This window comes from Dreissena polymorpha, chromosome 8 (assembly GCF_020536995.1).
Source record: "Dreissena polymorpha isolate Duluth1 chromosome 8, UMN_Dpol_1.0, whole genome shotgun sequence".
NCBI classification, from domain to species: Eukaryota; Metazoa; Mollusca; class Bivalvia; order Myida; family Dreissenidae; genus Dreissena; species Dreissena polymorpha.
In genome coordinates, this window is record NC_068362.1 from 78481435 (window position 1) to 78507588 (window position 26154).

General features: G+C 34.7%; 1 protein-coding gene across 12 annotated transcripts in view; it reads left to right on the forward strand.

The window, feature by feature from the left end:
* Positions 1–14186, forward strand: part of LOC127841885 (uncharacterized) — a 287569-nt gene extending 273383 nt beyond the window's left edge. For 11 of the 12 annotated variants that reach the window (XM_052371004.1, XM_052371005.1, XM_052371009.1 and 8 more), the window contains 10 exons: positions 2312–2471; positions 2586–2842; positions 7084–7238; positions 8626–8791; positions 8944–9106; positions 9264–9505; positions 10342–10502; positions 11198–11363; positions 11656–11827; positions 11954–14186. In XM_052371004.1, the coding sequence (XP_052226964.1) occupies positions 2312–2471; positions 2586–2842; positions 7084–7238; positions 8626–8791; positions 8944–9106; positions 9264–9505; positions 10342–10502; positions 11198–11363; positions 11656–11827; positions 11954–12168 (1857 nt within the window). In that variant the 3' untranslated portion in view covers positions 12169–14186. Of the gene's footprint in view, positions 1–1281; positions 1448–2311; positions 2472–2585; positions 2843–7083; positions 7239–8625; positions 8792–8943; positions 9107–9263; positions 9506–10341; positions 10503–11197; positions 11364–11655; positions 11828–11953 lie in introns of all 12 variants that reach the window. The other variant, XM_052371003.1, reaches the window with a different exon arrangement.
* Positions 14187–26154: the final 11968 nt, after the last annotated feature.

A 26154-nucleotide genomic window follows, 5' to 3' on the forward strand; every position in this document is an offset into this window, starting at 1 on the left:
TAACCAAAACATGTTCCGTGTTTTATGCCCCCAACGGGCGGCATATAGTTTTCGCATGGTGTCCGCTCTCTAATACAAGTAGTTTTCATCCGATCTTCTCCAAACTTGGTCAGAAGTTGTATCTAGAATATGTCTACGGCTCTACGCCAAGTTCGAACATGGACCGTGTTTTATGCCCCCAACGGGCGGCATATAGTTTTCGCATGGTGTCCGCTCCCTTATTCAAGTAGTTTTCATCCGATTTTCACCAAAATTGGTCTGACGTTTTATCTAGATTATCTCTAGGCCAAGTTCGAACATCGCCATGCCGGGCTACAAAAAAGGTTACGGGGTCATTTAGTGCGTTTTAAACATTCAGCATGGTGTCCGCTCTACAGTTGACAAAAAGATACGTGCATTCCTGTTATTTGCATGCAAAGAATATGCAGAAAAAACATCTACAAACTGCAGCAGATGACGTATGTAACAAACAACAACATTTAAATATTGAGCACCCCTTATGCAGCAAACTCATAGTTTAATAAAATAAAGGCGATGTATATCTCAAAAACATTTACACAGTTATGCTTTCATGTAGTGACAAAATTACAGTTTGGGGTATCCGTGTCGTGTGGACACATTTCTTGTTGGTAATATCATTTACACAATATAAAGAAGTGAAACTCCAGCTGCTGGAGCAGTATTGAATTCTTATTATAAACAATTAGTTAGTCCTTTATTTAAGGCAAGCCTCCACATAAGCGGTCAGTAGAAAATTATAAGCATGTCGTTACACAAATTCTACAGTGTTACATAGCTACACTCAATAAAGTGATATAACTATGAACCATTTTATTTGTATATTTTGTTCAGAATGCTAATAAATGATAAACTGTAATCTATTATAGTGATGCCGAAAAAAAAACTACTACAAATACAAAATACAAGTTAACGCGGGAAGCGTGGCAAAGCAAAGCCGTCTTTCTCCAGCTTGGTTCAGTTTCTTTACACCAGTTTTTTTATTACCCTACCGCGCATTCAAATGTTCATAATGTTAAAAACTTTTTTAAAACCATAAGGTGATGTACGTCACTAGTGAATATTTTGTTATAACCTCGTGTCAAACATATGCAATCACCCACCAACACTTCAAAAATCCGATTTTTTATTGATGGCATAACACCTACAGTCTAAAGCATTTGTTTACATGCATTTGAAGTTCTCGAAAGACGATAGTATGCAAGAATAACGGTAGTTGCAAAGTTTCAGATAAAAACCTTATTTATTTTACATTTATTGCAGAATACATATCGACGGATGTGTGCCATATGCAATATCTGGAAAGAACATCACCAATCTATACGAACTTTTTAGTCATCTTATTTGCGGAAGCGATCAATTGAAGTACACCCTTCAATGTGCCGCTGCAAGTTTGGGAATTAAATATTTTGGAATATATCGTAAAAGGGTACTAGGTCTTATTTATGGTGATGCATTTTTCATTGATTAAAGAACCCAATGTTGTTTCATCGACTTAACGTGTCTTCATGTATATACGTACATTTACTTTATAAACACGTTTTTTTCTCTGTCGATGCAGTTGGCAGAGTTCTCGCAAAACTACTATAACTTATTTATTTTATTTTATTATGCACGTAGAATCCGTTCTGTATATTGATTAAAGCTTTTTACCCAGGACGTATTATTGACGACCTGACCGATGAAAGTACTCCTTATTAAAACAAATTTCCATGTAGTATTAAACTATTCAACCTATTAAAGGTATTAAATCTTTTGATTAATAAGACTTTGCACATTATGAAAACTTTCTCATTAAAAACATTTAAAAAAAATACTTTAACGAAACGGTTTTTAATACCCAAAAAACCTATTAAGATAAATATTATAATTTAAATGCACGGTTCATAAAAATATAACAATTTTAAACGAAACTACCTTCGTTCCAAAAAGAAAAAGGCTTATGGATTTTTTTTATCACGAAATCAGAAAATTTTAAAGAAGACTTTTATTCATAATCGAAAACCATCGAGTAAATGTGCATTAATTAATCGATAAGTGTTAAACTAAACAGACGTCTGTATTTAAGGTGTTTGTATATAATCTGACAATTTACGTGTCATGAAAGTAAGTTCTCAAAATACTAATGTTTCATTCGAAGAGCACTTGCAAGCTTGTGAATGTGTAGTTACCACAAGAATGCCAGAGCTGTTTCATATTTCACATTCAATCACTATAGCCTCATGTCTTCACTAACGATGCTCTATATTCTATATCGCGACTTGTTGCTGTGTTGTGTGTTTTGTAACTTCAGTTAACAGAAGCGTTTATACAATCCACAGTCCAATTTATTGACGCTAAAATATTCTTCGAAATGCACGGCATCTACATTGAAGAATTTCAACTGACTGAGGAAAGTGTATCCCGAAATCTGGACAAGCTTTTACAAGAAATATTCGTTACTGAAATTACTGGTAGGTTCAATATGAACTGTATAATAAACCAAGTTGTGTCAATCATCATACATTTATTGATTGCAATGTGTTTGAGCAGAAAAATGAACAATACAATTTACAAGCATTTTACAGGTCCTTTTCATGCCGAATTATTGAGTGGCGTTTTGGACTGCAACATCATCCAGCATTTTGAGAATAATCGTTATTACGATCGAGATGTGAGGACGATACTAGGCCTCAATGTATATGTGGAATCCAGACACCGAGAACTGCACATTTACTGGGGAAAGTTAGCTAAAAATGCACATCGTTATTGTTTGATCCCATTGTTTGAAAAAGAATACCAAACACCTACCCAAAACACCAACATTTCTCAAATAAAGAAGATAGTAAGTAGTTTGAAATCAATAATTTAATCCATATTCTAATAAATGCTTGCATATCGTTTATTTCTACCATACACATTATGTACAAACACATTATGTTTTATTAACTAGTAATTTAACATATTTTTATAGTAATTTATCTTCTTAACGTCATTAGCCCTTAATTTGAGTTCAATATGGTTTTGAAATATATACGGACAGGTAATTGTAGTAGTTGTAGTAGCAGTAGTAGTAAAAGTAGTAGCAGTAGTAGTAGTAGTAGTAGTAGTAGTAGTAGTAGTAGTAGTAGTAGTAGTAGTAGTAGTAGTAGTAGTAGTAGTAGCTAGTAGTAGTATGAAAAATAGTAGTAGGTAGTAGTAATAGTGGTGTGAGTAGTAGTAGTAGTAGTAATAGTAGTAGTAGAGTAGTAGTAGTAGTAGTAGTAGTTAGTTAGTAGTGTAGTAGTAGTAGTAGTAGTTATTAATAGTAGTAGTAGTAGTCGTAGTAGTAGTATTAATAGTGGGTTAGTAGTAGTAGTAGTAAAACGTAGTAGTAGTTTAGCTAGTAGTAGTAGTAGTAGTCGTAGTTAGTAGTAGTAGTAGTAGGTAGTAGTAGTAGTACGTAGTATAGAAGTAGTAGTAGAAGTAGTTATTAATAGTAGTAGTAGTAGTTTATTAGTAGTTGTAATAGTAGTCAGTAATAGTAGTATAGGTAGTGTAAGTGTAGTAGAAGAAGTAGTAGTAAGTAGTAGTAGTAGTAGTAAGTAGTAAGTAGTAGCCGTCGTCGCCGTCGTAGTCGTCGTAGTCGTCGCCGTAGTTCCCGTCGTCGTAGTCCTAGCCGTCGTCGTAGTAGTAGTCGTCGTCGTAGTAGTAGTCGTCGTAGTAGTAGTAGTCGTCGTAGTCGTCGTCCCCGCTGTAGAAGTCGTAGTAGTCGTCGTGGCGTAGTCGTTGTCGTCGTCGTAGTCCCCGCTGTAGAAGTAGTAGTCGTAGTAGTCGTCCTTGAAGTAGTAGTAGTCGTAGTAGTCGTAGTCGTCGTAGTAGTCGTAGTCGTCGTAGTAGTCGTAGTAGTCGTTTTAGTCGTCGTAGTAGTCGTCGTCTAGTAGTAGTAGTAGTCGTCGTCGTAGTCGCCGTCGTAGCCGTAGTCGTAGTTGAAGTCGTAGTAGTAATAGTAGTCGTCGAAGTAGTAGTCGAAGTAGTAGTCGAAGCAGTAGTGGTCCTAGTAGTAGTCGTAGTCCTAGTAGTAGTCGTCGTGGTAGTAATAGTAGTAGTAGTAGTAGTAGTAGTAGTGCTAGTAGAATAATTAGTAGTAGTAGTAGAAGAAGTAGTAGTAGAAGTAGTAGAAGTAGTAGTAGTAGTAGGAGCAGTAGTGTTAAAAATAGTATTGATAGTACTAAAAGTAGTATTAGAAATAGAAAAGGCAGTAGAAAAAGTAGTAGTTGTAGTAGTAGTAATAATAGTAAAAAGAATTAGTAGTAGTAGTCGTTGTGGTAGTATTAGTAGTAGTAGTAATAATAGTAGTAGAAGTAGTAGTAGTAGTAGTAGTAGAAGTAGTAGTAGTAGAAGTAGTAGTAGTAGTTGTAGTGGTAGTAGTAGTAGTAGTAGAAGTAGTTGTTGTAGTAGTAGTAGTAATAGTAGTTGTAGTAGTAGTAGTATTAGTAGTAGTAGTAGTAGTAGTAGATGTAGTAAAAGTAGCGGCAGCAGTAGTAGTAGTAGCAGAAGTAGTATAATTAGCAGTAGTAGTAGTAGTAGTAGTAGTAGTAGTAGTAGTAGTAGTAGTAGTAGTAGTAGTAGTAGTAGTTGTATTAATATTAGTAGTAGTAGTCGTAGTAGTAGTTGTAGTAGTTATAGTAATAGTAGTATGAGAAGTAGTAGTAGTAGGCGGTGAAGTAGTATTAGTAGCAATAGTATTTATAGTAGTTGTAGTAGTAATAGCAGTAGTACTAGTAGTAATAGTAGTAGTAGTAATAATAGTAGTACTAGTAGCAGTAGTAGTAGCAGTTGTAGTAGAAGTAGTAGTAGTAGTAGTAGTAGTAGTAGTAGTAGTAGTAGTAGTAGTAGTAGTAGTAGTAGTAGTAGCAGTAGTAGTAGTAGTAGTAGTAGTAGTAGTAGTACAAGAAGAAGAAGTAGTAGTAGTAGTATAAGTAGTAGTAGCACCTGCAGTAGTAGAAGTAGTAGTAGCATAAGCAGTAGTAGTAGAAGTAGTAGTAGTATAAGTATAAGTTGTAGTAGTAGTAGTAGTAGTAGTAGTAGTAGTAGTAGTAGTAGTAGTAGTAGTAGAAGTAGTAGTAGAAGCAGTAGTGGTACTAGTAGTAGTAGTAGTAATAGTAGTAGTAGTAGTGGTAGTAATAGTAGTAGTAGTAGAAGTAGTAGTGCTAGTAGAATAATTAGTAGTAGTAGTAGAAGAAGTAGTAGTAGAAGTAGTAGAAGTAGTAGTAGTAGTAGGAGCAGTAGTGTTAAAAATAGTATTGATAGTACTAAAAGTAGTAGCAGTAATAGAAAAGGCAGTAGTAAAAGTAGTAGTAGTAGTAGTAGTAATAGTAGTAAAAGAATTAGTAGTAGTAGTAATGATAGTAGTAGTAGTAGTAGTAGTAGTAGTAGTAGTAGTAGTAGTAGTAGTAGTAGTAGTAGTAGAAGTAGTAGTAGAAGCAGTAGTGGTACTAGTAGTAGTAGTAGTAATAGTAGTAGTAGTAGTGGTAGTAATAGTAGTAGTAGTAGAAGTAGTAGTGCTAGTAGAATAATTAGTAGTAGTAGTAGAAGAAGTAGTAGTAGAAGTAGTAGAAGTAGTAGTAGTAGTAGGAGCAGTAGTGTTAAAAATAGTATTGATAGTACTAAAAGTAGTAGCAGTAATAGAAAAGGCAGTAGTAAAAGTAGTAGTAGTAGTAGTAGTAATAGTAGTAAAAGAATTAGTAGTAGTAGTAATGATAGTAGTAGTAGTAGTAGTAGTAGTAGTAGTAGTAGTAGTAGTAGAAGTAGTAGTAGTAGAAGTAGTAGTAGTAGTTGTAGTGGTAGTAGTAGTAGTAGTAGAAGTAGTAGAATGAGCAGAAGTAGTAGTAGTAGTAGTAGTAGTAGTAGTAGTAGTAGTAGTATTAATATTAGTAGTAGTAGTCGTAGTAGTAGTTGTAGTAGTTATAGTAATATTAGTATGAGAAGTAGTAGTAGTAGGCGTTGAAGTAGTATTAGTAGCAATAGTATTAATAGTAGTTGTAGTAGTAATAGCAGTAGTACTAGTAGTTATAGTAGTAGTAGTAATAATAGTAGAACTAGTAGCAGTAGTAGTAGCAGTTGTAGTAGAAGTAGTAGTAGTAGTAGTAGTAGTAGTAGTAGTAGTAGCAGCAGCAGTAGTAGTAGTAGTAGTAGTAGTACAAGAAGAAGAAGTAGTAGTAGTAGTATAAGTAGTAGTAGCACCTGCAGTAGTAGAAGTAGTAGTAGCATAAGCAGTAGTAGTAGAAGTAGTAGTAGTAGTAGTATAAGTATAAGTAGTAGTATAAGTAGTAGTAGTAGTAGTAGTAGTAGTAGTAGTAGTAGTAGTTGTTGTTGTAGTAGTAGTAGTAGTAGTAGTAGTAGTAGTAGTAGTAGGAGTAGTAGTAGTAGTAGTAGTAGTAGTAGTAGTAGTAAATGAAGCATCAGTAGTAGTAGTAGCAGTAGTACTAGTACTAGTAGTAGTAATCGTAGTAGTAGTAGTTGTAGTAGTAGTAGTAGTAGTAGTAGTAGTAGTAGTAGTAGTAGTAGTAGTAGTAGTAGTAGAAGTAGTAGTAGTAGTAGTAGTAGTAGTAGTAGTAGTAGTAGTAGTAGTAGAAGTAGAAGTAGTAGTAGTCGTAGTAGTTGTAGTAGTAGTAGAAGTAGAAGTAGTAGTAGTCGTAGTAGTAGTAGTAGTAGAAGTAGTTGAAGTAGTAGCGGCAGCAGTAGTAGTATTAGTAGAAGTAGTAGTAGTAGTGGTAGTAGTAATAGTAGTAGTAGAAGTAGAAGTAGTAGTAGTAATAGTAGTAGTAGTAGTAGTAGTAGTAGTAGTAGTAGTAGTAGTAGTTTAGTAGTACTACTAAATAGTAGTAGTAGTAGTAGTAGTAGTAGTAGTAGTAGTAGTAGTAGTAGTAGTAGTAGTAGTAGTTGTAGTAGTAGTAGTAGTTGTAGTAGTAGTAGTAGAAGTAGTAGTAGTAGAAGTAGTAGTAGTAGATGTAGTAGCAGTAGTTGTTGTTGTAATAGTAGTAGTGGTACTCCTTCTTCCAACCAATAATACTATTCTCGAGTAAATTACTATTATCATTGCAGGAAATAGACAGTCATAATTGTATTGGAGCAAAAATAGCAGAACAGAAATCGTTCTACTGGAGAACAGAGTTTAAAATATTTATACAATCACAGAATGTTGTGTTTGACGAGCTAAGATACATTGACATACTTAAACCTGATTGTGTTATGATAACGTGAGTTCATCGTATTTTAAGGTAGCGCACCTCTAAGGATTTCCCGCGATGTATTGTACGATCATTGCCAATCTTCAATGATCGGTTATTTCCGAGAGATGCATTTTATTTTTTTCAAATTTCGAATTTTGTTATATGTTTACGTATTTCCTTTAGAATACATTATGTTCACAATAAATATTGACTTTGATCCAAATATCATCTGACAAAATACGATTTCGCGATTTCTTCAAAGATTGGCGAGCCTTTTTAACTGTTTACTTATGGATATCTAATTTAAGCTTGCACAAATGTGAAATTGTCGTGGCCTAGTGGTTAAGGGGATGGACCAACAATCTTTTGGGATCTTCCCGCGCAGGTTCGAATCCTGCCGACGTAGCATACTCTTTGCGACACATTTTATTTCTTTTCTAACGTAATTTGATTTAATGTAGCATATATGCTATGTTTTTTGTTTAATATGTTGAAATTTTATGCATATCCTTCAATTTTAAAATTAAAACAACGTCATGGCTAAATTGGGTGATTTACTGCTGACAATACGAATGATGCATTTTGCATTTTTATTTTTATTTCAAAATGTAAACGGTAAATCTGTCTATTTCTTGGTATTTTTGCTGTATATAGTGTTTCTATAAAAACTATGTTAAAAATATAACTTAAATTATACTATTTTGAATTTTATGACACTTTGCTTTTAACCGACCCAATGTTTACTTGGCTGAAATCACTTACATTTCATGGCGCTCTTCCATAGATAAAAATTTGTAAAAAATAAATGTCTGTAAAAGAATACTTATTTCATCATGTTTAAATTTTAAACACTTTTACTGCATCTATACACACCAACAGCATGCCCATATTTGGAAATTTGAATGAATTATGGAACTTTTATATACCCCAGGGGTGAAAATAAACTGTACAAAAGCTGAGCGTGGGGGTGGTTTTGAAAAAAACGGTATATTTTTTTAAAAAGCATGGAAAGCCTACCTACAAATTTGCATGTAGTTCAGTGAAATGATGCTGATTAAGAAAATAATTAATTAGATTATATTTGGATATGTGCCCATTAGAGGTGCGCTACCTTAAATAATGGCAGCACATTTTCACAAGTGGTTAAAAATCAACAAATATGGATAATCTCTGCGTTCGCAAGTATATTTTGAGAATTTACAGTCCAATCCAGTCGATAAATAAAGCATACACATTTATTACGCATACATTCGTAATGCAGATGAACCATTAAGTCAATTAATAAAAAAACTTTTTGTTAAAAGTAAAACCTTATAGGACACTGTGATACGAAAATAAAACAATTACTAGCGTTAATCAATCTATTTTAAGAGTCTTTCAGAGCAACATATTAAAATTTCAATATTCATTTCAGAATCGATGTCCATGGATTCAAATCATATGAAAAGCCTAATGGTGAATTCTGCTCTGTCTACGAGTTGATAAGCCACTTGCTGAGTGGAGATAACTGCTTTATGTTCATTTTACGACTAGCCGCAGCACGATATGCAAAGACGCACTTTGAAAGATATGTTACAGAGGTACCGGCCATTGATACGTTTTGTCATATGCTCTTGCTATGTAAATAAAGTTAAAAACACCTCGAAATCGAAAGGATCTATTATTTGATTTTATTTAAAATCGAGTTGTAAGGAAAGACAACAGATAATTATTAGCATTTTCTATCTTTCAGCTAGCAAATACCTTTGATAACTGCTTCGAAGCGAATGTCTTTTTTAAAGCCCATGGCATTACACTGAACGAACATATGAAATGGCCAGTGCACAAGATGGAGTGTGTGCGTGATGCATTTGACAGATTAGTGCGTGAAGCAGTTAACGAAGGGAAAGGCAATGGTAGGGAAGATACCCTTTATAATTAATTATACAGTTATACAATACTACTAATACGATTTGTTTTTAGTAATAATAATAATGTAATAAATACAAGTAGTGTACGTATAAATGTTACAATCTAAACCATGTTTAATAAGAACAAATCTTGAAATTGCAGCACCGTTTTACATAGAATTTTTGAGTGGTGTCTTAAATCGAAAAATACACCAGCACTTTGAGGAGAAAACATACGACGGTCGAAAAGTGGATACAATAGCCGGTCTGAACGTGAGCTTAACAACTGATGATTCCAGTGATCGAAAACTGCACGTTTACTGGATGAAGTCGAAGGATCGTGTAAAAAAAACGTCGTACTGGATATTCCCCCTCTTTGAATGTATTCCAAATTGCCCTGGAATGGTATAATTTCATTGTGTTTTGTTTGTTTTCGGAAACATAAATGCTATTTGCAGACTGTTTATTCCTCAAGGATACAACAATTCAAAATAGAATATACAATAATATAATGGTCGGTAAGGCTACTTTAAAGGATATGTCAAAATAGATGATACGTTTTGCATGTCAATAAATTGTCATATTGTCAAATGTTTTCAATCACTTTAAAATGATTTGTTGCGTTTATGTTCGTTAAGTTGTTATCAGGGTTTGACGACAATAACTACACAAACTTAAATTTCTTGTGTGTTTGTTTAATTAAGTTTTTCATTAAATATTTAATATTCAAACAATAATGATTTGTGTGATTCATGATTAAAAGCAGACTTTGGCGTAAATTACAGTAAAAAAGATTTACCACATGCCATACCCTGTTTCCCACGTAATATAACCACTACAAATATTTTTATCTTACACATGTGTAATATACTTTTTAAGCGTTTTCATTTGCTTAGTTTGCGTTTATCGACCAATCGCATTTTGTTATTTTGCTGGATGACGCTGCAACGTGAAATGACGTCACGAAATGTAAACAACATTCGGGATTTATCATGTTTGCGTAAATATTTATTTAATTTGCTCATTTAAAAGCATGTGCTAACAAAGATCTGACACTCGTTGTCATATCATACCATATTTTATTAAACTCGTCCAGGAAATTCGTTAGTACAAAATTCCTGAACTCTTTTAATAAAATATGGTATGATTTGACAACTCGTGCCAGATCCTATATGTATGTATTCTTAAGTTCGTTATAACATGCCGCTTAACTACGTGTTTTGTGTTAATATTATATGCAGGAACTTTGTGAGGGAATCTACGCATGTTTGAAGAATGAAAACGTATTTGAAGAAAACACATGTTTAGATATGATAAACACACCTAATATATTTGAATTTGATAAGCTGAAAGAAATTGGCATAATTAAACCGGACACGATTTCGATGCGGACCATAGAAACGTAAGTGTTTTTGTGTGGTTTAGCAGAATACCTGTATTGAGTTTGACGCGATTGTAGTATAACGCATTATTTTGAAATAGCCAATTAACGTATGTCAATAAATATAAATCGAGGTTTCTTCATGTTGATACAACCCAAGATTTTTTTTCCTTATTTTTATTCTCTTAGCAAATAACGACATATATTTTGTCTTGAAAAAAAAAACAACATACAATTAAATGTACAGCCTACCTGAGACACTAAGTTGTGTGCTTGATTTTAATTTATGATTTATGATTGTGAACAATAGATCGCCATAGCTATTCATGGCTTTGGCCATTGTCTTTATTGAATTAAATCGATGAAACAATTGATTTCAAACAGGTACATCGTGGTCGCATAATCTAATCGATTAACTGAGCACCAATGAACAAAAAATCTAGATGCATTACTTTATTTCACTGTCTACTTGTTATCTCCCAATCATTATAGGGTTTGCCTACGAGCTTTCGTATCTGTGTGTGTTAGGGGGAGGGATGCGTGTATTTCGAAGTTTATTCATATGCATTATGTGTAGACCGGTAGAGTGCCCAAGCAGAACCTAATTTACTTAGTAGACTCCTTAAAGTTTGGGCATGGCAATACAGTTATTAAAATGAAATACATTTGCACATAAATACCTGAAAAAGTTCTTATGTTTGCCTTTTTTTAACAAGAATCCAAGTGGAGGGATTTACTGCCTATGAGATACCTGGTGAAGAAACCTCGTGCATATATGAGTTCATGAGTTATCTTCTCTTTGAAAATGCAGACATGAAATACATCATGCGTTTAGCTGCGATGCGTTACGCTCTACAAAACTTTAGGAGATATGTGGACAAAGTATTACAATACATTCAATACATTACGTTAAATAGCAAAGTTTAGAATGTTTCTAGCAATGGGGATGATGTATATCCATTGAAAATATACAAGCAACATGTTTGGTCTAAATGAGAGGTCACGTAATATTAATATATGTACATATGCTAAAACTACATATGCTTCAATTGAACGCCTCAAACTACTCACATAGACAATTCAATACATCTGTTAGATTGTTTTGTTAAGATAATCTCTGTCATGCGAATTGCAATATCTAACGTCCATTCTTAAAAAAATACGTTTCTTAAAGTTGACAGGTGAGTTTGAAAAGGATAAATCCGTCAGCTCCAGAGTTAACGGCGCCAAACTCTTTTTTGAAATGCATAGCATTGAGTTTAAAAAAACTAAGTCGTTATTGATGGAAAAGTGTGTTCTTACGCCATTTACTGATCTTGTGCGTCAAATTGCCAATACAGGACAAGGTAATTTAATGTTATATTCTTATAAAGTTCCAATATGAATATGCTGAGAAAAACTGTCGTAGTTTTGCTTTATTTCCCGACAATATATACTTTGAAAATGCTTTTTATTTATATGTTCCTTTCCAGGACCGTTTTACGTGGAGTTTTTGCGTGGTGCATTAAACTGCAAAATTAAGCAATTCATCGATTTGAGCTTGTACAAACGACGTCCTTCGACAATACCCGGTTGTACTGTTACCTTGACAACCAGTTCATCACCTGAACGAGCACTGCATATTTACCGGGTGAAAACTTTCAGAGGTGGTCTATCAAACCATTATAAAATTGTACCTCTGTTTTAAAACGAGGATCCCCGTGAAAGTGCTATTTAATAAATGGTACGATGGACACAAATTTAAGGTACCTGCAGTTTTTGCGTATTAAACTATTACTTTATTGGACATTTCGTTTGGTATCAGGAAAATGAAGAACAGCCAACGCAATGTGAAGACGTTTGAACTTATGTACTAAGATTTTTTTTGCTTAAATGGATGCCTATGATGGTCTTAATATAACATGTTTATATGTATTTTATCAATCATAATTATATCAATTAATAACGTCACGGAGATAATGAGCAGACCTGTAGCAAGTAGAAAATTTATAATTTGTGTCATTTCAGGGGCCTTTTCATATTTTGGTAACTTGACACAATTAAAAAAAGTTTTAGATTCGCACATTTTCGTTATAGTTATGATATTTAAGATCAAACAGTAATACTTAATATTTAACATGCTCTAAAATAGCCATTAAATGCATCATTTAACGATTTAAAAACCTGAAAATTATAAAGCGTTGCAACGCGAAACGATTGAATTATTTGAATAATTTGGAGAGTTCTGTTGTTGTCGTTATATTTTGTGAAACTACGAGGATTGCTTTTATAAAGTGTAAAATACATGCCTCATTGTATGAGAACGTTTGGCCGAGTGGTCTAAGTGGGTAGATTTTTACAACAGGACTCCAGGGGTAAGTGGTTCGAGCCCTGATGAGGGTTAGATTTTTTTCTTTTTAAAATTTTATTCTTGATTTTTTTACCGGAGCTTTTTAGATCAAATGTTTACATTTATCAATATAATGCATTTAATGACAAACTCCAATACATGCCAAAATCTGTGAAAAGGCCCCTTTAAGTCATTTGACTTTTATTGCTGCGATTGACACAGTTTTTAAAGAATAATGATTACAATATCTGTGAAGATAAGCCATGTTAATCAATTTCTTTTCACTGCTGGTGTGTGTACCAGTGCACTTGATGAAAACGGTTCAATCAGTCGACTAGATATTGTTAATGGTTTTACATATGTTTTTTAAAATAAAGACTGTCTAAGTTAAACATGGCTGAGACTATGTCTACCAAGGCTCAGAAGGTTCTTATATGTATTTTAAACTCTTTTCAACATGTATCCTGTTGGCCATTTAAAACTTTTTTCAAGATATTTGACTCGAAGATTGCATCTGTAATGTTATATGGCTCAAAACAATGGGGTCTAAAACACCCACATTGTTTAGAATCATTGCAAATATATGCATGTTAAAGATTGTTGAATGTAATTACAACAGCATGTAATGGTGCCATACTGGGAGATACCGGTAGATTCCCTATGCATATCTATTCATATAAACGTTGTGTTAAATGTTGGTTACGATCATTAAATCTAACCATATATAGATATCCCAGGCTATGCTATGAAATCCGTATGTACTTTGATAATCTAGGCTTCAATACATGCGCTAGTGATGTTAGGCTAAACTTATATAGAAATGGTTTTGGTTATGTCTTGGAAGAGCAAAATGTTATAAACCCTAAACTGTTTTAATTACAATATGAACAAAAGCTGAAAGATGAAGCTATGCAAAATTGGGATGCTAGGTGAAGAGAGAACAGCAAATTGTGCCATTATATTATGTTTAAACAGTGTTTTGAATTGGAAAAGTATATAACTTTTATATATATTAACAAGTTTAGACAATGTTTTGCAAATTTCCGAAGTTAATCACACAACCTCATGATAGAAAAGGGAAGATATTTTAATATAGATAAAGAATTTCGTGTATGTATATATTGTCAAACACTCATCGAAGATGAGTATCATTTTATGTTGATATGTCCTCTGTATGCTAATCTTCGTTGTATGTATATACCATTGTACTATTTTCAACATCCAACTGTAGAGAAATTCTATAATTTGATGTCTACTGAAAATGAAAAGTCAATACGAAACATTGCTATGTATATATATACAGTCAAGTTACCATTACCGAATCAGTAGCGTAATAAAGTTGTTCTGGTGAAAAGCAATAAATGTTTTGAGACTTCTTTTACACGAGTTTGATTAAATATTACCTTTGCTAAATATTACCAGATTTGGTAGGATTTGTTTGTTTTTGTGTGTGTGTGTTTTTTTTGGGGGGGTTTTTTGGAAGGGGGGGGGGGGGGGGGTAAGTATTATATTTTGAAAAGTAGTATCATTATCTTTTATATTTTGACAATAGTGTATAAGTTTTGCCTAAATTAAAAAGAGTACAAATAAGAACGGTAAAATTATTGTACCACGTGGCTACGTTATCATCACGTGATTTGTTATGAAGACAGGGATTTGATCCAGCTACGCTGGTTCCACTCAAATATCTGCGCGGAGGTTGAACATAATTGTAATTGCTTAAGGGTCCTTCGCTTATTCCGTGATTTAAGCACATTGCCATGTAGAGTATGTGCATCTTCGAAGAAGAAATTGTAATACTGACCTTTGTGTATCACCAATTAATAGATTGTTATAGTAGTATTTAATAATGTAGAAAAACAACCAAATGGAATACAAAAGTTAGAAAAATTGTGTCATATATATATATATTAATTGTTAATAGTGCGTCTCACTTGGTGTTGAATAACATCAGCTGAAAAACATATCTTGACTCATCAAGATTCGAAAAACTGATATGTGAATGCGTTAAATTAAGCTGGCAATAAAATGCGCGATCCCCCAAACCAATGTAAATAAAATAATGAAATAGTTCGAAATATAATGTAAGAATTGGTGGCGAACATGCGATTATGAACAAGTGTTTCCTTCCCCAATTTTTGAAGCCGAATTTGACCCGATGTTACACCACAATATTTTTACCCAATTGATTGAATATAATAAACCAACTGAAAGTTTTAGTAATGAGTCTGTTTTTGTTATCAATCTAAGTTATGTTTATTCTAAATGTAAACGTCATCTAATTAGCCAGCTTTTATTTAAAAAATCCTCATTTAAATCAAAACGACGCGATATTTAAAAAACAAACGGGCACAGGCCCGTTTCCTGAAATAGTGACAAAAACACTGTGCTAAAAACGCATTGGCTAAATTTCCATTAAATTTACTGTTTTACTGTTGTTTTTTTCAGATCTGACTTTAAAAATCGCCAAGGGATTTAAAAATCAAATAAGACATGACCTAAACGTACATACTTTTGTTGCGTATATTATTTTTAAGTGGCATGAAAACAGTACTTTAAAGTATTTAGAAAGACACGCTAACATCGAATGTTCAATATATCTAAACTTATACAATTTATCTAAACTTAAGTAATCTAGCGAGCCGACTTTGTGCCGTTGGCAACATTTTTGTCCGATCCGCGGGCAATTCGTTGATTCGCAAATCCGATTCCATTTCGCGAATCCGTATGACTATAGGTCTACATCCAGGCCGTCCCTCTGTCCGTTTTTTCGTAAGTTTTTCTGTCAAATGAATAATCATATAAGACTCTCTTTCATTCTAATCATATTCAAACATTAATTATAAGATGTTCTATGGATTTTTTCGGAATAAATTATATGTATGTTCGAATAAAACAAGAGCGCCGAATAACTGGTGCCACGCTCTGCTGCGGGTGCAGTTTTGAATAAATAAAAGCTTGTCAGATTTTTCATATTTTTTGAGGTCACAGTGACCTTGACCTTTGACCTAGTGCCCCAAAAATGGGCGTCGCTTGTAGAACTCATCAAGGTGCAGCTACATATGAAGTTTCAAAGTTGTAAGTTGAAGCACTTTGATTTTAGAGCCAATTTTCAAAACCTTAACAAAATGTTAAGGTTTTGCGGACGACACGCCGGCGGACACGGACACGCTGGCTAGGACAATACCTCGGGTTTACTCCGACAACAGCCGAGCTAATAATATATGATCCTAAGTTGATATTTTATAGTGACCACAATTATAACTTTTCAACCAGCATACCAGTTTAATTTAATGTTAAATAGACGAATTAAATATTATAACAGCCTCCAATGCCTTTTATCTGTGTTCCTTAAAGTAGAATGGATGCTTATGTTTTTCCTTTTCTGCTGAGTCTTACTTGTCACTACATTACGTCTGGACACGAAATTCTCGGAACACGCCCCTTGTGATCTTGGCAGTTAAATTATTCAAACAATATCGTTTTTGGCGCAGATGTAGTTTCTGAACTTTTTTTTCTTTTTTACTGTACTATCGTTCTAAGTTCACACCGACTTACTTCCGTTTTGCGAAGATGTCAACCGGGGTTTAAGCATCACACTGTTATATTTTGTGTAACCAAACAGAAAAAAATACCAAACTTGTAAACCTATTTTGGTTTAAACACTATTTATTTAGTTCAATAGAAAGTACATATAAGCAATACAAGACAAACAGACATATTATTTTCGAACAATATACAAGGCAGGAAGAAATTGCAGTATTGCTTAATATAGAAGCTGTAGGATAAAGAATTGAGAAAAAAGCTTGAGGCTTATGCTATGTCTCTCTTCTGTCAGTTAGAAGCGCTGCTGTTATGGCGTAAACAACCAAACGTGTAACAACAACTTATAACAAGAGCACCGCCTTGCGGGTGCAGACCGCTCATCTATTTTTCTTTTTAAAGGTGTAGGGACCTATCTCAATTTTAATCACAAAGGATGGAGAGGTGGAGTGAAGAGGGGTGTATAGTGTGGGGGTGTGGTCATTTATTACATTATCTTCCAAAAATGCAAAAAAATGCTAAAAAAAAAGAATTTTTCTTTTTTCGGGGGGGGGGGGGGGAATCTTGGGTGGGATGGTTGGACGATATTTCAAAAATAAAATAATAAAAATAAATATTTGTGTTTTTTAACCATGTTTGAAAAAAACAAGAGATGTGTTTGTCAGAAACCCAATGCCCCCTATTGCGCCGCTTTAAAATTATTAATAAATAAAAAAAATTACCTTTGACCTTGAAGGATGACCTTGGCCTTGAACTACCACCACTCAAAATGTGCAGCGTTATGAGAAGGCCGCTATGAAATATTATTTTTTTTAACCTTTGACGTTGAAGGATGACCTTGACCTGGAAGGATGACCTTGAACTTCCACCACTCAAAATGTGCAAATTCATGATAACGCCGCTTTGAAATTATTACTTTTTGACCTTTGACCTTGAAGGATGACCTTGACATTGAAGAATGACCTTGACCTTGAAATTCCACCACTCAAAATGTGCAGCTTCATGAGAATGCCGTTTTAATTTTTTTTTATTTTTTTTTGACATTTGACCTTGAAGGATGACCTTGACCTTGAAGGATGACCTTGACCTTGAACTTCCAACACCCAAAATGTGCAGCTTCATGAGAACGCCGCATTGATTTTTTTGACCTTCAAGGATGACCTTGACCTTGAACTTCCATTACTCAAAATGTGCAGCTTCATGATAACGCCACTTTGATTTTTTTTTACCTTTGACCTTGAAGGATGACTTTGACCTTGAAGGATGACCTTGACCTTGAAGGCTGACCTTGACCTTGAACCTAAACCACTCAAAATGTGCAGCTTCATGATAACGTCGCTTTGAATTTTTTTTACCTTTGACCTTGAAGGATGACTTTGACCTTGAAAAATGACCTTGACCTTGAACTTCCACCACTCAAAATGTGCAGCTTCATGATAATGCCGCTTTGAAATTTTTAATTTGTTTTTTGACCTTTGACCTTGAAGGATGACCTTGACCTTGAAAGATGACCTTGAACTTCCACCAATCAAAATGTGCAGCTTCATGAGAACTCCGCTTTTAATTATTTTTTTTTAACCTTGAAGGATGACCTTGAAGGATGACCTTGACCTTGAACTTCCACCACTCAAAATGTGCAGCTTCATGAGATACACATGCATGCCAAATATCAAGTTGCTATCTTCAATATTAAAAAAGTTATGGCCAATGTTAAAGTTTTCGGGCGGACAGACGCCATATATTTGACATTTGACCTTGAAGGATGACATTCACCTTCACCTTTCACCACTCAAAATGTTCAGCTCCATGAGATACACATGCATGCCAAATATCAAGTTGCTATCTTCAATATTGAAAAAGTTATGGCAAATGTTAAAGTTTTCGGACGGACAGACACCATTAATTTGACATTTGACCTTGAAAGATGACCTTGACCTTTCACCACTCAAAATATGCAGCTCCATGAGATACACATGCATGCCACATATCAAATTGCTATCTTAAAAAGTGAAAAAGTTATGGCCAATGTTAAAGTTTTTTTCGGACTGACAGACAGAATGACTGACATACTGACGGACAGTTCAACTGCTATATGCCACCCTACCGAGGGCATAAAATTATTTTTTTGGGGTGGGGGGTATAGTGTGAGGGTGTGGTGGTCATTTATAAGATGATCTTTAATTTAAAAAAAATAATGGGGGGGGATTGAGGGGGATTCGGGGGGGGGCGTAGGGGATGGTTTGGACGGAGTCAATTGTGGTATGTCAGGTAAGAGTTGTTTTGTCAAAGTATCAATCGAATCGTATCATAAATAAAGAAGTTATGGCAATTTTAGCAAAATTTTATAATTTGACCTTGAGAGTCAAGGTCATTCAAAGGTCAAGGTAAAATTCAACTTGCCAGGTACAGTACCCTCATGATAGCATGAAAGTATTTAAAGTTTAAAAGCAATAGCCTTGATACTTTAGAAGTAAAGTGAATCTAAACACAAAATGTAACCATATATTCAAAGTTACTAAGTCAAAAAAGGGGCATAATTCGGTAAAAATGACAACCAGAGTTATGCAACTTGTCCTTTACTGTCCCCTTATGATAGTTTGCGAGTGTTCCAAGTATGAACGCATTATCTATGATACTTTAGGGGTAAAATGGACCAAAACACAAAACTTTACCAAATTTTCAAGTATAAAGGGCCCATAAATTCGTCAAAATTCCAGTCAGAGTTACATAACTTTGCCTTCACAGTCCCCTTACGATAGTTAGTAAGTGTTGCAAGTATGAAAGCAATGGCTTTGATACTTTAGGAAAAAAGTGGACCTAAACACAAAACTTAACCAAATTTCAATTTTCTAAGTATAAAAAGGGCACATACTTCCGTCAAAATGCCAGTCAGAGTTACATTACTTTGCCTGCCCAGTCCCCTTATGATAGTTAGTAAGTGTTGCAAGTATGAAAGCAATGGCTTTGATACTTTAAGAAAAAAGTGGACCTAAACACAAAACTTAACCAAATTTTCAATTTACTAGTAGAAAAAGGGCACATAATTCTGTTAAAATGCCAGTCAGACTTACATAACTTTGCCTGCACAGTCCCCTTATAATAGTTAGTAAGTGTTGCAAGTATGAAAGCAAAAGCTTTGATACCTAAGGAATAAAATGGACCTAAACACAAAACTTAACCAAAATTTTTAATTTTCTAAGTATAAAAAGGGCACAAAATTCTGTCAAAATGCAAGCCAGAATTATCTAACTTTGCCTGCCCAGTCCCCTCATGATAGTAAGTAAGTGTACCTAGTTTGAATGCAATAGCATTGATACTTTATGAGAAAACGGTACCTAAACGCAAAACTTAACCGGACGCCGACGCCGACACCGACGCCGACGCCAAGGTGATGACAATAGCTCATAATTTTTTTTCAAAAAATAGATGAGCTAAAAATGACAAAATTACAAAAAATGTAGCTCCGTGATTGGTTTTTGAATACCGTTTAGAAATGGAAAAAATAATAAACGTTGTAATACAAATCATATAACAGAGTAGTATAGATAACAAAAAAGCTAATACGTTGAGAAGGAAAGGGAAGGAAGTATAAGCGTACAGTTCGAATAAGAGAAGTTGCGATAAGAAAAGAACTAAAGAAGTTGTTGCAGGACGAGGCATCGTTAGCAGAAATGGTTTGTTCCTGAGATGGAGTAGGATTAGAATATATGACTATCTCGGATGAAAGACTGAACATGTTTGAAAATTAATGAATATACTTCGTATGACCTGTCTTTAACACCAAAACGAAGTAATTGCAAAGTTATGGGTTAAAAACTGGACAGATTGTCAAATAGGATAACTCTTTTCACAGTATAAATGGGGCAATTGAAGAAAAAAAGATATGTATCTTCAATCTCACCACATTGACAATATGGACTTTGTACAATATTTGTTGTGTACAAATGTTCATTTAAACTGCTTCAATGCATTCTTAAACGTGCATGTAGAATATTAGTCTGCCGTTCTCCATCGCTGTAATGTTGGGGAATTATTTTTTATCTTTGTTTAGATTTGCTTTGAAAGCTGAGAGAGAAGGAGCTGTTATTACATATTCCGGTAGATTGTTCCATAAGTTTATAGTTGATGGTAGGAAAGATCGTGACAAAAGTTGTGATTTACATTGAATGCTGCGAATATTGTTAGAATTGCAAATTGAATAAGCCAATCTTTCTCCAACTCTAGAGGGGATCACTGTACACAAATAGCGGGGTGATATTGAATTATACATTTTGTAGAAATTGGTAAGATAATGTTTTGTTCTCCTATGTTTAATGGTTCGAGAGCCGTTTCATTATATAGATTCTATAAGGATGCTAAACGTGTCCCCCAGCTGATTATTCTTGCTGCGTCCTGTTGAATCTTTTCAAGTTCAATTTCATCTTGTGTAGTAATGTTGTCCCAGACAACATCAGCAAATTCTAGACTTGGTCTGATAAATGTTGTATATAAAACTAGAAGGGACTTTATATCCAGCGTAAACTTAAACGTTCGCATTAAATTAATTCTCTGCCATGCTTTCTTCTTGATTGATTCAATATGGTCGTGCCAGGAACATGAATCAGAAAAATCTAAGCCGAGATATTTATGAGACGAAACCTCAGTGATTTGGCAGTTGTTGAGAAAAAGAGGGGGATGGATTGGGCGGTTGACTTTTCTAGACATTACTAAGGATTCGGTTTTTGATGGATTGAAGGTAACCAACCACTTATCAGCCCAAGAATGGATTTTTGCAAGATCAGAGTTAAGATGGTTAGCTGCATCAAACGGGTTGTCGACGATTATATATAGCGCAGTATCGTCTGCAAATAGGCGAATTGGACAGTGAAAATCTCGTACAATGTCGTTGATGTATTTAAGAAAGCGGAGGGGCCCTAATATAGACCCTTGAGGAACACCAGAATTCATGGGTAATGGGTGAGATTGGCAGCCGGAGATTACAACACACTGGATACGTCCTTCGTGCCATACTCTATCAAATGCCTTAGAAATGTCACAAAATACGGCTCTAACCTCTTTACCTTTGTCAAGAGGTTTAATAAAGGTGTGATATACCGAGACTAATTGGTTGACATTGGAATCTTTTGCTACAAAACTTGATTGAAATGGGGTTATAAAATCGGTAGCCATTAAATGGTTAAAATGTATTTATGGAGAATTCTCTCCAGACATTTACTTAAAACGCTGAAAAGGGATATCGGTCTATAATTTCCAACATCCAGAGGATCAGACTTTGTGTAAAATGCACAAACAATTGCTTCTTTCCAGCTCCGTGGGACTCTACCAGTACTGATGGAACAATTGAAATGATTTTGTAGTGGACCTGCAATCTCAGATGCAATTTGCTTTAGGACTTGGCTATTTATTTTGTCTGGTACTGATGCCTTTCCCGTTTTCATCACTTTTATGGAATCTAAAACATCTTGACGGGAAATGTTGAGATCTTGAAAGACGGGACAATCTGGCTCTTGGGAATGTAAGTTGTACATATGCGTACTGGGTATAGTTAACGTAGATTGAGATCGGAAAAAAGAATTTAGGATATTTGCTTAGATCGTTTGTTTTTATTTGTGAATTGTGTTATTATTTTCCAGAAGTCGGATGAGGAGTGATGATTTTCACGTATTTGTTTAGCAAGATTATTAAAGTGAACCTTTTTGCTGATTTTACAAGATAATTGACAATATTGCGTTGTTGGCCAAATGTACCAATGATGGTCTGAATTGGTAGCCTTGGCCTTTTTGTATGCTCTTTGGAGGCGTCGGATTTCTTTTCGAATATAAGTATGTAGCCATGGAGGATCAGCTGTTCTTATTGTAACTATTTTGGATGGAATAGTACCTTCGCAGAAACAAATAAGTTGACGTGTGAAATTTGAGGTATATATGTCAATATTATTATCGCAGCAATTGTTCCAATCAAAGTTCTGCACAAGTTGTCTTAGTTTAGTGTAGTCCCCATCTTTGTATTTTCATACTTTACGTTTAAAATTTGTCCCAACTTTTCTGTTGAAGTTTATGACGCAGTAGACTGGACAATGAAAGCAAATTTGTTGGTCAAGAAAAGGTTCTCCGACGCCACTTTTTAGCACGGTCAATGAGGATGTCAATATAAAAGGTCAAGGGGAGAATTCGAGGTGTCAGTGAAATGAGTAGGTACGTTTATAACCTGTGTGAGATTGTACTGTAGAAGAATGGAGTCTATTTTGATCCTACACTGTGGTTTATTCATGTCGAGATTGAAATCACATGTGATAACAATGTTTTCAATACCTGTGTCAACGGCTAGTGAGATCGAATCGTTTATGCATTCTAGTATATAACGACAAGAGGTAGATGGTCTATAGACAGATCCAAATAAAAGACGTCTTCCCTTGATACGTAATTCAACCCATAGACATTCTAGATCGGCTTTTTGTAGGTCAGGTCGCTCAATGGCAAAGAGATCAGATTGTATGTAAACTAGAATGCCTCCATGGGGATCGTTACGTTTATCGCGTCTAAACGGCGTATGATATGAAGGGAAAAGAAAGTCGGCAGTGTCAACTGTTGAGCTGAGCCAAGTTTCAGTAAACACTATAGTGTCAAAAGTATTAAGTTCGGCATATAAAATATCTTTCTTGGCGAAGAAGCTCTGAACGTTGCAATGGACAAAGTTTAGATTATGTGCAAATGCACCAGATATTGAAGATGAAAAAGATGTACCCATAGATGAGGAGAACACACAAGAGAGTTGTCGGGTCCAGGATTTTGATGGACATCGCCTCTTCTAAGAAGAAGAATTGCCAGCCAGCAAACTAACTCGAACATATTCATTTGTTGAATCCCTTTACTTTTCATTGTGAGGGAGTAGAAAAAACCTATCCTAATCATGTAAGCACCTGTGTCAGTGTACATTATGTAATGCCCGAGTGTAAGAGGTAATTGGATGAGGATACGCTATCGTGCGTCCGGCCCGCAAGAAGTGGAAGATAGAATAGAGAAATTATGAGAAGAGAAGAATAATAAAAATAAACAAAAGTTTGGTCATGTTGATGTTTTGAGGAAATTTAAAACCTCATTTGATAAATTTATGTCTAAAGGATACAAAAAGTCGAACATGTATTCGATGAGCTCGTATTTACATAAAAGTACAATAATCGACGCAGCATGGGCTTAAAGCCGGCCGAGTTGATGTTCGTATATTTTCCAATTTTTGTTATCTGTCGCAAAAAAGTGATAATAAGTCAAAATGTGATGGTATTTATGTCAGATGTGCAAAATAATTGGTCAACATCGGTCAAGAAATGCCCAAAATCATTTGAAAGATAGGGCTTTTCAATTTCTGTCCATGGACAGAAATGATCTAAATTTAAACACGCGCGGGTCACATGTAAAACCACGTGACTCGCTCGAGGCATGAAATCGCCTGAATAATTAAAATAAATGCATAGACTCGGATCACAGGTATTGGTCGCGTGGCCAAGTCACTTAAACTCATTCAATATGTCATAAAACAACAATTTTCATTTTTTTGAAAACAAAAAATTCTGTTATAATATAGATACAAATACGAGTTCAACTTACAACAAAGCTTTATCTTTTGTCCACACCAATAACTAATATAGTCGTTCTTTTTGAATGTTAATTTCAATCGTGTACGATGATCCGTCCTTCACCTTACGCTATTTATCCAACTATTGGTTCCGCGCCTCTGAGTTACCGACTATCTGAAACCGAGAATCGTATTTAACTAGAGCGTCTGATCGACATGGAGCTGGAATCGACATTTCAGATAAACAATTCCTGCTTTACAACGATTTCGACGTTATAAAGCAAACAAAAGGACAAATCTGTGTTGTAAGTTGATAAACTCGTATTTGTTCATTGTACCAATGTGGATTATGTTCCATAGCTGGGATATTTCGATAGTTTTACTCTTGTAAAAATCGACACTGAACGTTCGGTCAAACGAGAGCCGACCTGGCATTTCTACGAGTTCGAGAAGTGTTTTCTTGTAGTTTATATTGGCAAGTAGCCGTTCGTGGTCATTTTTCGTCACGCGGCAACCTTTCCCAACAAAATGGTAGATAGTTTACGAAAATCGACCTCCATTTAGGCACTTAATGCTTAAATATGATGATGTAGCTGATTTTCATGTGTCAAGAGAAACCTACCTTGTAAATATATAATATATCAGATCATTTTTTTGTAAAAATGATGGAAAATGTGTGTTTTATGACATATTGATAGTGTTTAAGTGACTTGGCCACGCGCCCAATACCTGTGATTTAGTAGTTTTTCTTTGTTTTAGAAAGGGCGGAAGTGGAAATCACATGAAATTGGCGCTCACTTGATCCAAAGCGTGTATACGTCACAGGTTAATAATAGTCTTGAGGAGCCCGTTATGTACATGATTAGGTTTCGTATTTTTGATGCTTTTGGCATTTTTTGGCACAACTTTTGCGAAAATCAGTATGGAAGTTAAGCTTTAGAATGTATCTGACGAATACTAATCAATTCTTGTCAGTTGAGAAAACCAAATTGTTGTTAGAAATATCAACTCGGGCTGCTTTAATAACCATGCCGAAAAGTGGCGAGCTTTTTACAAAGCTTGTAGTATATGCCAAGAGGCGTGTTAACGAACGGGAGAGTCCGTGTTTGTAGAGTGTGCACGATTTCCGCAAGCTGAATATACAATACAAGTGCACTAGAAGTGTGGCGAAGAGTTGTAGATTACAGTTTAGGCACAAGTTAGGGTTGAGAGGACGTGTTAAATGTATTGTTGTTAGGTGTTTTCAAACAGTTTCGAGTGAAATGGACTTTTAAAAGTGCATCTTAATGGATTAATTTTAATAAGAAGTGTGCTGTTGCCTTGAACAAAATCAAAGCGCTGAAGGCACTGAATTTGTTCGCTGTTGAATAATCTTAGACGCAACTCAGTTTTCAAAATTATGTTATAGCTTTTTATTTCGCAAGTTTGAAATGACCCCAACCCATTCAAATTTATGAAGAGTGTGTCTTAAAGCATAGGTCGAGATGTGTGGTTTTTTTTTCAAATCATTGATACAGCTAATCAGTGTGCACAGGCTAATCTTATTTGACATGCATTAAGCCCCGTTTTCCCTGAAAGCAGCCAATATGTACAGATTTCAATGATAAACACTAGACTGGCCAACGTTGTCTTACAAGCTGTTAAATACACACTATGTACTGTACCAGTGAGAACAGGCAGATGAGGTGGTTAAAGCAAACGCTTTAAACACCAGGGAAGCAGTATAAAATGTCTACTTTTCAGTTGTACACTGGTGTGTAAACAGCAGAAAACAAAAAAAAAAGATTATTTTCAAAATATTCCAGTTTGTATTTAATATTTTCCGATGGAATTTGGCATACGTATACTTTAGTATACAAACACTATGTATGTGTAATTTGGTGGTTGTAAGTTATATAGTTATTGACTTACAGAAAAAAGTTTTTTGTTGTCTGCTTGAAATTCAAATTTCCCTATAGATGCTAAGATAAGCAAATCACTGGCAGATAAACCCAGCCCACTAGTTAATGTAGGTTAACATTTCACCACCGCGAAATCAAGCAAGTGATATTCGGCTTTAAAGCATTTGTCGTCTGCTAAATTTTCCTGCAGTTATCCACACAGGCAGTCATGGGTTACGGGTCCGACCGTAGCTAAGCCATACTGATTTGAAAATTGCGTCTACATTATTTTTGTTAGCTTCGCTCATAAATAAAAATGGATGTGTTTGTTCACCAAAGTGAAGATGTT